Source organism: Miscanthus floridulus, chromosome 5 (assembly GCF_019320115.1).
Source record: "Miscanthus floridulus cultivar M001 chromosome 5, ASM1932011v1, whole genome shotgun sequence".
In the NCBI taxonomy this organism is placed as follows: Eukaryota; Viridiplantae; Streptophyta; class Magnoliopsida; order Poales; family Poaceae; genus Miscanthus; species Miscanthus floridulus.
Window position 1 is genome coordinate 77,023,490 of NC_089584.1, and position 12,261 is coordinate 77,035,750.

A 12,261-nucleotide genomic window follows, 5' to 3' on the forward strand; every position below is an offset into this window, starting at 1 on the left:
CCAGCCTATCTGCATGCATGACACGACACCTCGTTTTCACGGTGGGCCGGGGGCCTCAAGTTAAGACGAAAATGCTACAGTAGCCAAAAGCAAAAAAAAAATTCGAAACTAAACGGGGTCTAAGACAAACCTAGAGCTGCTCCAGTGTAGTAGTAGTACTAGACTGACAAAACTTGGATCGAGTCCGGAACCTGTTGCTGCTAAGTGCTAACAACACTTTGAACTTGTTTGATTTATAAGTTATGACTAAAAGTATTGTTGACTGGTTTAATGTGTGAGAAAAATATTGGATTGGCTTATAGTCCCAATAGTACCGAGCGAACGGGCTGACAGATCGCGGGGCGCCGGGGCCGTGTCCATCCAAAAAGGCTTCAGCCAGATGCAAACCCAACCCAAAGCAGCTATAGCTAGCACAGACACGAACGGGGGAAGTGCAGTTGATGATGGGTACAGTATGGTGGATGTGCGGCCTCTGCTGTCTGCTCTCACCTGACCTTTGAATCGTAGCTTTGTCTGCGCCCGTACTGTACGTCTCAGAAGTTATCCCGAAACGCTTTTTAGCCTGTTCGGGAGTTTCTTGCACCCATGATCCGCACCTTGTGCTTGTCTTTTGGCCCCGTCGAATGAAACAAGCGATAGGTTTTCACCACGAATGAAACAAAAGCTACAGGCGGCCATGCATGACATGAGCATGATGGCGAGAACTCGCCGTGCACGCGATAAGGCGGCGCGCACAGATTCCAATGCTGGCCCTGTTCGCTCCGAACAGTATTTTTCTTTCGCAACAAATTACAACAAATCAATCAAAACAGTGTTTCATTTGTTTTTTCGGCGAAACTAACGGGACCGCTGGGTTTTTTCACGCCGGTCCGGACCACCGGTTCTGGTGCTGTTTTGACGCCGGCCGGCGGATCGGAGCTCGGTCGGTGAAGCGGAGCACCCGCGCCTTCATTTCTGAACAAGCCCAACGCGCGCCCATATATAACTTACGGAGTACTACTATATTATGAGAAATGAAATCCTGTGCCGTCAACGGTCCATGGGCTGCGGCGTTGTGGTAGAGATTAGAGAAGGACCAGTGCAAGCACGTGGACACTCGGATCAGGATTCAGGACGCGTGGACACCGAACGTTTCTGCATGTGCTATCACGTAACCGCGGTCATGTTCGCGTCAGCTCAAGAAATGTAGCATCAGCTACATGATGGCGCCTGCAGGTCCCCTGCTGCCTGCTTCCGATGCATCAGATAAACTAGAGCAAGCTAGGTCACATGGGCCAGCTCCAAAGATAAGATCCGGCCGGCCCCCGCCCCGTGCCTGGCTCCACACCCATAACTAATGGCAGTGGCACAGGGCGCTGCACCTGCGCGCATTGCAGCGGCGCGGCACTGACTAGGCCACTGCGCGCGTGGTGCGTGCATGCATCCGCGCGGCGCGGCTCGATGGATCCGCGACACAGAGCAGGCGATCGCACATGGAACCATCACTTGTTTTATGGGGCAGGCAGCGGCAGCGGCAGCTAGCGTGCGTGCTAATTAATATAAGATGCGATGCAGCGGTGACCCGTGTCGTCGTCGTCGTCGTCGCTCATGCGATGCAGCGGCAGCTAGTTCGTCGCCGTAGAGTCTCTCTCTCTCTCTCCACAGAGGCCCCCGGCCGGCATCAGCTTTCGGACGCGAAAGGGGAGGTGTGGGGAAATATACCTAGGACCCCCAGGACTGGTAATGATGCCAGCTGAGATCTATCGATGGCATGTCGACCAGCGGCTACTCAAGGATGCGCATGCGAACCCGGTCTATGGAATTGGGGATAGCCTGAGCGCGTTCCCGAAGGCTGAGGCCCGGTTTAGTTGGTGAATTTTTTGGCGAAATGATACTATAGCACTTTCGTTGTTATTTGATAATTAGTGTTTAATCATAGTCTAATTAGGTTTAAAAGATTCGTCTCGTGAATTTCGTCTAAATTGTGTAATTAGTTTTATTTTTTATTTATATTTAATATTTCATGCATGCGTCTAAAGATTCGATGTAACTGAGAATCTTGAAAAATTTTGCAAAATTTTGATAACTAAACACTACCTGAGAGTCTGAGACCCAGAACCGGAGGGACGGAGTGCTGAGGGGCCTTGGTGCGCAGATAGATCCGGCGACCGATGCTACTCCTGGCTTAGCTTGCTGTTGAGTGCAAGCCACGACGATCTCCGACCCTTGTCGGCGATCAATGTGCTTGGCTCTGGATTTTTGTCTTGTTGATGAGTGAGTACAAGCAGTGCTGGTCCTAGAATTTTAAGGACCCTATGACGATCTCGTCGTAACGGTCTCTCTTGATCATGTATAAAATCTTATAATATATAGGTGCTAATTTTCCTTGTAAAACGAAAGTAAATTCAATAACATATTTTTGAAGTTAACATGTCTGATAATTATCGAGGAACAATGTAGATTAAGCAATATATTTGTAGATGTATGATAATTATCGAGAAACAATGTAGATAAAAAAAGTAATATATTCGTTTTCTTTTCTCACCCATGACAAATGTTTCTTAGAAAACATTCTAAAATTCTAACACCTAAATTAGAAGAAAAATATGACTATATGGGTACAAAGTACTAGAAGTTTGGAATACTATACAAATAATTAATTTAGATTAAAAATAAAAAGGAAAAAATACTTTGGGCCTAAACAACTGATCGGTGATTACAATTCGTAAGAAGCCAAGAATCAAGATGTCGTCGTCGTGGAGCCCTGCCGAGTTGCCGTCCTCGTGCACCGTGTCTGTGTCTGTGGTAGTCTAGCTCTTCGCGGCGGCGCGGCTCGCCAGCTCCGCGTGTGTAAGGCGCACGCGCGCGAACTTACGATCAGAGTGTGCTGTGTGCAGCGTGACTCCTCGCCTCCTCTCTACCCGAGGGCCGTGGAGAAAGGAAATTAGGAAAGAAATATCGATGTTGTCTTTTTGGGCCGTCTAACCAGTTATATGTCTCTCTTCTCATTAGTTTGCTAATGCCTAATGGACTATAGGACCTGGGGGTTTATATACCTAGGCTTGGGCCCCTCCTCCGCTTGGGCCCTCAGCCGTCGCACCTCGTGCCCTATCCCTAGGGCCGACACTGAGTACAAGGTCATACACAGACAGTAGTTTTCTCAACCTGCAAGCAATAATCAAGGGGCGCATGACTTACGGCGCACGTACGCATGTAGCCATGTGCCGGTCAACCTAGGTTGGCGGTATCTTTGCCAATCGATGACGCTCTTGTCATGCATTGGTCGCCTGTCGTTACTGAACATGTGACTATGACGCAAGTGCACCGTGTATCCTGCTGCGAAGGCTATGACCGACGTCAAAGTGTTAACGCGTGCAAGTGTACGTTGTTAAGATTGATCTCCACCAACTTGGCCTAACGACCAATTGGGTCCTTGATCCGCGCCCTGATCGGGGGCACCCAGCTGTTCTCCTAGCTGATGGGCCCCGTCGTGGAGCGCTATAAAGAGGAAGGTGGGGGCCGGAGCATAAGGTACGTGGTTCACCGCAATCGCCAGCGCCCCACCGAGGTTCCTAGCCCTAGTCTAATCTAGAAGGGTGCCCTGTGAGCGACGGGGAGCACCACTGCCTTCACCGCTGCCTCTGCACAGCGCCGAACGTCCACACCACCGTCGAGACAGCGCTACCCCGACGCCGACCTTATCACCGACACGTCGCGGCCACCTTGTTGGCGGCGGCACCGTGCGTGACTGGTTTTGGTGAGGTACTTCATCTAGTTCCCTATCTAAGTTAAGTTTTACCCGCTAGATCTGCACCTAGAGGTTCTATCAGTTCTATCAATAGTATCAGAGCCAGTTTTCTAGTATCTAGATTTAGATCGGGTTGAAAACTGAAAAGAAATTAGACAAAGATGAAAGATTTCAAGTTTCCCAAACCCTAACCCTCGATCATAGAACGGAGAGGAGGATGGGACCTACCTAGGTTCTTTCCCCACCGTCGCCACCGCCAGCCGTCACCTCGATGCCACGTGGGAAGTCACCATGAGCCACCGCGGGCGCGAGAAGAAATAGTCTAACCTAACCCAAACCCTAGAAGGGGAAAGGGCGGAAAAGGGAAGAACTCACCAGGGCTACTCCACCGCTGTCGACACCGCCGCGCGCGGGAAGAAGGACCTGCTGTGTGCCTCGCCGGCACGCGGGAACGAAGCGTCGCGCGCGCAAGCACCGGCTAGGGCACCATCATAGGACCGCTTGACGGCGGCGCGCTCACCCATTGGGGAGCGCGCGCTCTGACAAGAGGGGCGTGGCGGCGCCGCACTCTCCTCCTCCGGCTGCCTTGTGTGGCCGTCATTACCATCGTCTTTGGACACCGTCCGTGAGAGTGAAAAGAAAGGGGGAGGAGAAAGTGAAGTTAGGGTTTTGGGGAGCTCCGTAGGCTCGGGGGTAAAGGGTGTAGCCACAAAGCCGCTCGACGGCGACGCGCTCACCCTTGGGTGAGCACGCACGCCGGCGAGGGGCCCCATAGCAGCGCCGCCACCTCTTTCCTCTAGCCGCCATGGGCGACCGCCGTAGTCGTCGCTCTCTGTATCGGCACTAGGGAGAAGAGAGGGAAGGAGAATGACGAATGGACCTAGGGTTTCCATGGGGAGCGCGCGCGGCGTCGGTTTTGTTCCGGGCTGAAAGCATCTAGGCCTCTAGTTGGGTTTCGGTGATTAATAACAACTGACCGTGACGATGAGGCACGCTATATGCACTGATCTGTGATGGAATGAAAAAAGATAAAGTAAGTTAAATTTAAGTCATAAGGTGAGATCAAGGGAGAGAATGTTAGGATTGATCTCCACCAACTTTGCCCAACGGCCAATTGGGCCCTTGATCTGCTCCCTGATCGGGGGCGCCCAGCTGTTCTTCTGCCCGATGGCCCCCCGTCGCGCAACGCTATAAAGAAGAAGGTGGGGACCGGGGCGCAAGGTACGAGGTTCACCGCAGCCGCCGGCGCCCCACCGAGGTTCCTAGTCCTAGTTCGATTTAGAAGGACGTGCTGTTAGCGACGAGAAGCACCACTGCCTTCATCGCCGCCTCTGCACAGCGCCGGACGTCCACACCGCCGCCAGGACACCACTAGAGCGCTGCCCCGTCGCCGACCTTATCACCGACACGTCGCGGCCACCTTGTGGGTGGCGCCACCGCCACGACTGGTTTTGTGAGGTACATCATCTAGTTTCCTATCTAAATTAAGTTTTATCTACTAGATCTGCACCTAGAGGTTCTGTCAATTCTATCATATGCCTCCACTAATGGAACAGTGGTTGGGGCTGATTGCTGACCCTACGTACCTAGTACACACATAAGAGCTGTGTACACGCGCTGCTATACAGCCAGACTATTGCCATGATGGCAGGCATTAACCAAGGCCTTGTTTAGATTGCAAATTTTTGTAATCTGGACACTGTAGCACGTTTCGTTTGTACTTGACAAACTTTATTCGATCATAGACTAACTAGGCTCAAAAGATTCGTCTCGTGATTTACAACCAAACTGTGCAATTAATTATTTTTTTACCTACATTTAATGCTTCATGCATGTGTCTAAAAATTGATGTAATGGAGAGAGTGAAAAAACTTAAGGCCCCGTTCGCTGGTCTGAAACTTGGCTGAAACTGGCTGAAAAACACTGTTCCGGCTGAATTGTTGTAAGAGAAAAACACTATTCCCGCTGAAAAAAGAAGTCGAACAAGCCATTTTTAAGACAAGCGAACGGAACCTAAATTTGAAGGTGATCTATACCAGGCCCAAGCACGGGCAACCAGATTAGGGACGAAGCGCGCACGGCCCCACGTCGTGTCCAATCAAACACCGACGCGGGCGAAACCCCCTGAATGACGAGACTATCCTGTCTATCCCCCTGACCACCGCCGCACCGTGCTCTGCTCTTCAGCAGAGTCAAGCGTACGCGCTGGAAGAAGGCCATGTGACCACACGCAGGGGCTGTCCCGCCAAGGGCAGGACCGCCACTCCGCGTCGGCTCCGACCCGAACCCAGGGTGGCGCCGCCGCGTCCGTCCGTTCGGAACCCCACGCGGGAGCCGGGACACGCGTGTGGCGCGGGCTCGACCTCGTTTCAATCCAACAGCACCCCCGCCCCCAGTGGCATTCTCGCTATTGAGCGGCGGCCTCGTGGGCGTTTTGCCGCGGGGTCGCTCTATAAGAGCGGACGCGCACCGCTGCTCTGCTCATCGTCCTCCGGTCCCGTGTCCTTCGTCGAAGCTCCAGCAGCGAAGCCACCACTACATCAGAGTCCTTGTGAATTGTGAGTTGAGGAGGAGAAGCGGCAGCGGGAGGAGGGAGAGCAAAGATGCGGCGCGTCGCGCTGTTGTTGCTCCTCGTATGCGCGGTGGCGCGGGCTGCCGCGGTCGTCACCGACGGTGAGAGCTCTCGGAGCTAAGCTTTGTCATATGCGTAGCCAAGCATTATCGTTCCGCTATGCGGCTCTTCACTTCACTTCGGTTCAGTCTTAGGCCCAGTTTAGTTCCAAAATTTTTGGTAAAATGGGTACGGTAGCATTTTCGTTGTTATTTGGCAAATAGTGTCCAATTATAGTCTAATTAGACTTAAAAGATTCGTCTCGTGGATTTCGTCTAAACTGTGTAATTAGTTTTATTTTTTATTTATATTTAATGCTTTATGCATGCGTCTAAAGATTCAATGTGACGAAGAATATGAAAAATTTTGCAAAATATTTTACAAACTAAACTGGACCTTAGTAGATGCTGCTAGTAGGGCATAAGGTAGTGAAGTCACCTTTCATAGATCGTCCTCACAGGCTCACAGTGTACTGCTCTGCTCCTAGTGACCTCTCTGTTTAGAGTTTCCAATTCCAGCTTTCCAGCTGCTGGGTAGCATAGCCTGTGAGAGCTAATCAAAGCAAAATTCCCGCTTGTCCATATGCACAGATGAACTGTAGGTCGTCGTAATAATAACATTAACACCCGAATATATATATATATATATATATGTATGGTTCTGTTCGTTTGTCTTATAATTCGTACTTTTCAGTTTATTTTTTTTCAGTCGGAATAGTATTTTTCTCTCCCTACAAATCAGCTAGAATAGTGTTTCGGTTTTTTTTCAGCGAAGCGAATGGAGCCATGGAGCCTAGCACCACTGTATTCACAAAACTATCCTGTACAAAATATATACTATATCAGTATGGACGTAGGGTGTCCAGAATTCAACAATGTTTCATAGCGGCATCTACTGAGTGCTTGGATAACACACATATACTGATGAATAGGGAAAGTAAAAATTCTGCCCCTAATAACCTGTTGTTATACACAGGACAGGAGTACGTGGACACTCCAGTATGTTGTCCATGTATTAAATGCTAACCTGTTAGCAGAGCACTGGTGGTCTGATCGCAATCCCTCCCATCACGTAGTTAGATCCGAACCTTCCCAAAGCAAGCTAAGGGGGGCCATCACGACAAAATGATTCCTGGGTCGCTGTCATATGGGTCTGATCATCATGCACGCATCAACGCTCAAAGGCTTTGATTATTACAAGAGGACGCCGTGCATCATGCATGCAAATATACTGCTATACTCCCTCTTCTCAGAAAATAGAGTCGCTATGGAAATCGTGCTGGTCAAACTTTCTTAACTTTATCTAGGTTTATAGAAAATATGTGCAACATTTGTATCTCCAAATAAGTTTATTATAAAAGTATATTCAACGATCTGCCTAATGATACTAATTATATACCATAAATATTAATATTTTATTAAATATATTTAGTCAAAGTCAAAAGTTGCTGCAAGAATGACTCTTTTGTTTTGAACGGAGGGAGTATGCACCTGTTGCCTGGCCCACGTCCACATACACCTCACATGGCAAGCATATATACCCGGCCCACTTAATTAATCAGTTGTTAACCATATATCGCATGTTGGTCTGGTCGATATATACAAGGATTATATTCTGCCACCCTGGCCATTCCGCCTCCCAAAGCATCGGTTTCAGTTTTACTCCTAATATAGAAGTGATTCATCGTAAGTACTAATACCATTTTCAGTAGTATTGGCAGGTGATGATGTGAAAAAAGGGTAAAAACAGATTAAGGGGAGTAGCTAGGCTGTGTTTGATTTGGTCGTGTGCAGTTGCATCGGACCCGTGCATGATGCATGTGTCTGCAGATCTCTCAGCATGTGGTTGATAGAGCAGCCGTGAATGCGTCCGAGTTCTGACGACGGTCTCAGGCTGCTGAGCCCCCACCGACACAGCAGCAGAACGAACAGACTTGTGGTCACAGACACAAACAACAACAGCCACAGCCACCATAGCTAACGTGCACCCTGTCAGTGTCAGCTCAAAAGACTGCCCGTTGTTGTGTCTGTAAGAAGCTCTCTTTTCGGCTCCATCTGCAATACCAGGCTTAAGAAGTTAACATGGCCAGGCGTTGCAATTCATACTACCTTCACAAGCAATAGCTGCATAATTAATAGTACGAATCAGCTTGATTAACATGGAGCGCCCGGATCACAATTCCAAATGCAACACTGCAGGTCTTCTTCCGAACGGCAACTTCGAGGATGGCCCGCCCAAGTCGGCGCTGGTGAACGGAACGGTGGTGTCGGGCGCCAACGCCATCCCGCGCTGGGAGACCTCCGGCTTCGTGGAGTACATCGAGTCGGGGCACAAGCAGGGCGACATGCTGCTGGTGGTGCCGCAGGGCGCGCACGCGGTGCGCCTCGGCAACGAGGCCTCCATCCGGCAGCGCCTGGCCGTGACGCGCGGCGCCTACTACGCCATCACCTTCAGCGCGGCGCGGACGTGCGCGCAGGCGGAGACGCTCAACGTGTCGGTGAGCCCCGAGTGGGGGGTGCTCCCCATGCAGACCATCTACGGCAGCAACGGCTGGGACTCGTACGCCTGGGCCTTCAAGGCCAAGTTCGACGCCGTGACGCTCGTCATCCACAACCCCGGCGTGGAGGAGGACCCCGCCTGCGGCCCGCTCATCGACGGCGTCGCCATCCGGGCGCTGTACCCGCCCACGCTGGTCAGGGGCAACATGCTCAAGAACGGCGGCTTCGAGGAGGGCCCCTACTTCCTGCCCAACGCGTCGTGGGGCGTGCTCGTGCCGCCCAACATCGAGGACGACCACTCGCCGCTGCCCGCCTGGATGATCGTCTCCTCCAAGGCCGTCAAGTACGTGGACGCCGCGCACTTCGCCGTGCCCCAGGGCGCGCGCGCCGTCGAGCTGGTGGGCGGCAGGGAGAGCGCGCTGGTCCAGGAGGTGCGCACCGTGCCGGGGTGGACCTACCGCCTCGCCTTCGCCGTGGGGGACTCCGGCGACGGATGCACGGGATCCATGGTCGCCGAGGCCTACGCGGCGCGCGCCACCGTCAAGGTGCCGTACGAGTCCAAGGGCACCGGTGGGTACAAGCGCGCCGTGCTCGACTTCACGGCCATCGCCAACCGCACCCGCGTCGTCTTCCAGAGCACCTTCTACCACATGAAGGCCGACGGCGCGCTCTGCGGCCCGCTCGTCGATGACGCCTCGCTCGTCGGCCTGCGCAAGAAGCCCGCCGCCGGCCGCCGCCTGCTGCAGTTCCTGTAAGCAGCTAGCTTCCACGTGCGATGCGATGCGTGCACATCGCAGGCGGCGCAGCGGTGGTGTAATATTGGTAGGCGTTTTTGGTTTGGTGTGTGCGTGGTATATGCGTGCAGTGCGCCGCGTTGGGTGTTTTCTTGTTGTGACGATGAAAGGGGCGCACCGGGAGAGGTTTAATCAACTTATGATAACCTGATGAGGTGCCAGACTGAAGATGACACGGGATTAATGGCAAATGCTGCTAGTACTATTTTTGTTCCTGATTTCGACTGTTCATTGCAAACGGATTGAAACGGGACTTGAGAGGAGAAACTGCGATTAAGTCTGCTACTCGCAGACGAGACGACGACATGTACCTCAAACGGAGCTCATGATCTGTCCACGAATACAGGCAGCTGCATGCTCCACCATCCAAGCTCATAGTTTCACATGAGCCCCAAGATGAACGTGCAGTAAGGGACATAAGACAAATTGGTCTGGGCGTCTGCCTGGACCCTGGAGGCCACCGACGACACAAAGAAACAAGCGCTGAAGATTTTCACCAGAATCATGTGATCTTGATTAAAGAAATCAGCGAGGAACATGGAGACTAAGGGCCTATTTGGCAAGGCTCCGGCTCCCGCCCTTGGTCACCTGTCGACCGCCCACGGGCCGACAGGGGACTACTGTTGACTGGAGTTGTTTTTCTCTCTCCTCATTTCCTCTCTCACAGACACCGCGGGAGCCGGAGAAGCTCGTTTTTCGGGCTCCGCGGCTCCGGCTCCCTCTGGCACCTATCGGCCCGTGGGCGACCGACAGGTGCGGGAGCCGGAGCCCTACCAAAAAGGCCCTAAATCGACGGAGGCGCCGGCCAGCGGAGAGGCGGGACAATAGGATTCCTACATCCTAGCCCACTGGACAGATAAGGCCTTGTAAGCCTAGACCACAGCCATGCACAGGCCCATGGCTCAGTAGCCCACTCTTAGCCTCTTCTGCCATGCAGTGGCGGATGCACGATGCGGGATTAGGAGGGGCTAAAACAATGGAGATGTTGATTTGCATGAAGATTTAATGGTAAAATCAAGCTTTTGCTACAGCGATTAAGCTTGAAATCAAGAAATTAAGGGGGTTGCAGCCCCCCCCCCCCCCCCCCCCCCCTGGATCCGCCGCTGCTGCCATGATTTGCTTTTTTCTTTTCTTCCTGCATGATTGTACAGCCCCAATCAGTCTGCCTATACATCATTTAAAGACAAAGAAAGAATTTGATGCAGGAGGATCGAAACAGCTGCCAAGCTGGGCTATAGTGCTACGCAGGTGAAGCTGTGTAGATGCCAGAAGCGATTGAGCGTGTTTTGGACCGTGGTGCTGTATAGGCACCGCGAACTTCCACCCGTGGTACGAAAAAAATGCGAGTTATAGTTCATTCTCGCGGTGGCTATGTCTCGTATGGTGAAAAGAAACATGATCCTTGCAAGATATTTGACAGGATTTTCTCGATACGGTGAGGCGGACACAAATATGATTTTAATGGAAAAGACACACCTATTTTTTTTGGCATGTAGCCGTGCAGCACTAAGGAAGTAATAAAATGTAATCCTAAGAACAACTCCAAAAGAGATGTTATTTATATTGTGAGTTAAATTTTAGAAACTTTTAAAAGAAATAAGGCTCCAACAGCTATTCTATTTGACGTTCCAAAATAACAAGCAGTTTATTCCAGATTTCTAGCTCGCTAGAAAAAGCTTACGGAAGCCGGTCGTCATTCGCCTCCCTACGCCTATTCTTGATCGGTGCTGGCCCTGGCAGATTATTTCCCATGATAAGTTTCTCACGTGCAGCCTGGTCCTACATGCCCCTTGTGGCCTTCCCCAACCGTGAGGCCACGATTTTTTTTTTCAAAATAACATTTTTACTGATTAATTGTGAATCTAGAAGCTGTTATACGACAATTGCAAATATAGCACCCTAGGCCGACAGGGCACATATTGGGCGAATTTTTTACTATTTGACTATTTTTTCGAAAGTTTCTCTTAAATAGACCTCTGGCGGAAACAATTCCAGAAATGGACCCTTGGCTCGGCGCCAGAGTGAGTGGCGCCGAGCTCGGCGCCACGGTGACTGGCGCCGAGGTCCTGGGCACGGGCAAACGGCCTGTCAGGGGCTCGGCGCCACCCACTCTAGCACCGAGCTCGACGCCGTAGATCTTGGCGCCGAGCTCGGCGCCATTCACTCTGGCGCCGAGCTACCTGCATTTAACCCCAGCCCAGCCTTCTTCCCCGAGCGTTCTTCCTCTTCTTTCTCCTCGGGTTTTTTTCTCGCCACTTCATCCTACCTCACGAATCGATATATTGGACCTTGAAAACCTTGATTTGATCTGTAGATCTTCGAGAGCAAGGTATACTCGTTCACCTCCTTGTTTTTCTCGCATAGATTCAGTACATATTAGTCGGATTTTTGAACCTAAGAATCATCATCACTTAGGGTTTCATTGTATCCCTCAATATATGTATTATACAACCGTAGGTTCATTTCAAGGCGTGGAAAATGCTAGCAAACCAAGCCGCATGTAGTTATGTTATGGGTTTATTGTTGTGGATGAAACGAGAAACCCTAGGTTTAGGGTATAATGTTAACTGCTTTTGGTTCTTATAACGAAATTGATTGGATTGTAGTTATGGTTCTTACTGATATTTTGTT

The 12,261-nt window shown here is 51.2% G+C and overlaps 1 protein-coding gene across 2 annotated transcripts; it reads left to right on the top strand.

Annotated features, from left to right (window-relative positions):
- The first annotated feature begins 6,215 nt into the window (after window positions 1-6,215).
- Window positions 6,216-9,848, top strand: LOC136450095 (BIIDXI-like protein At5g11420). Of its 2 annotated transcripts, XM_066450379.1 has the most exons (3): window positions 6,216-6,400; window positions 7,108-7,141; window positions 8,537-9,848. In XM_066450379.1, exons 1-3 carry the CDS (start codon window positions 6,331-6,333, stop codon window positions 9,525-9,527), a joined length of 1,095 nt encoding a protein of 364 aa, XP_066306476.1. In that variant the 5' UTR covers window positions 6,216-6,330; the 3' UTR covers window positions 9,528-9,848. The 2 variants fall into 2 exon arrangements, with proteins under 2 accessions (XP_066306476.1, XP_066306475.1); XM_066450378.1 differs by lacking the exon at window positions 7,108-7,141.
- The last annotated feature ends 2,413 nt before the right edge of the window (window positions 9,849-12,261 follow it).

Coding starts and splice junctions, on each gene's coding strand:
- LOC136450095 (XM_066450378.1), top strand. CDS start 6,331: ATGCGGCGCGTCGCGCTGTTGTTGCTCCTCGTATGCGCGGTGGCGCGG. Junction 6,401..8,536: donor TGCCGCGGTCGTCACCGACG/GTGAGAGCTCTC, acceptor GCAACACTGCAG/GTCTTCTTCCGAACGGCAAC.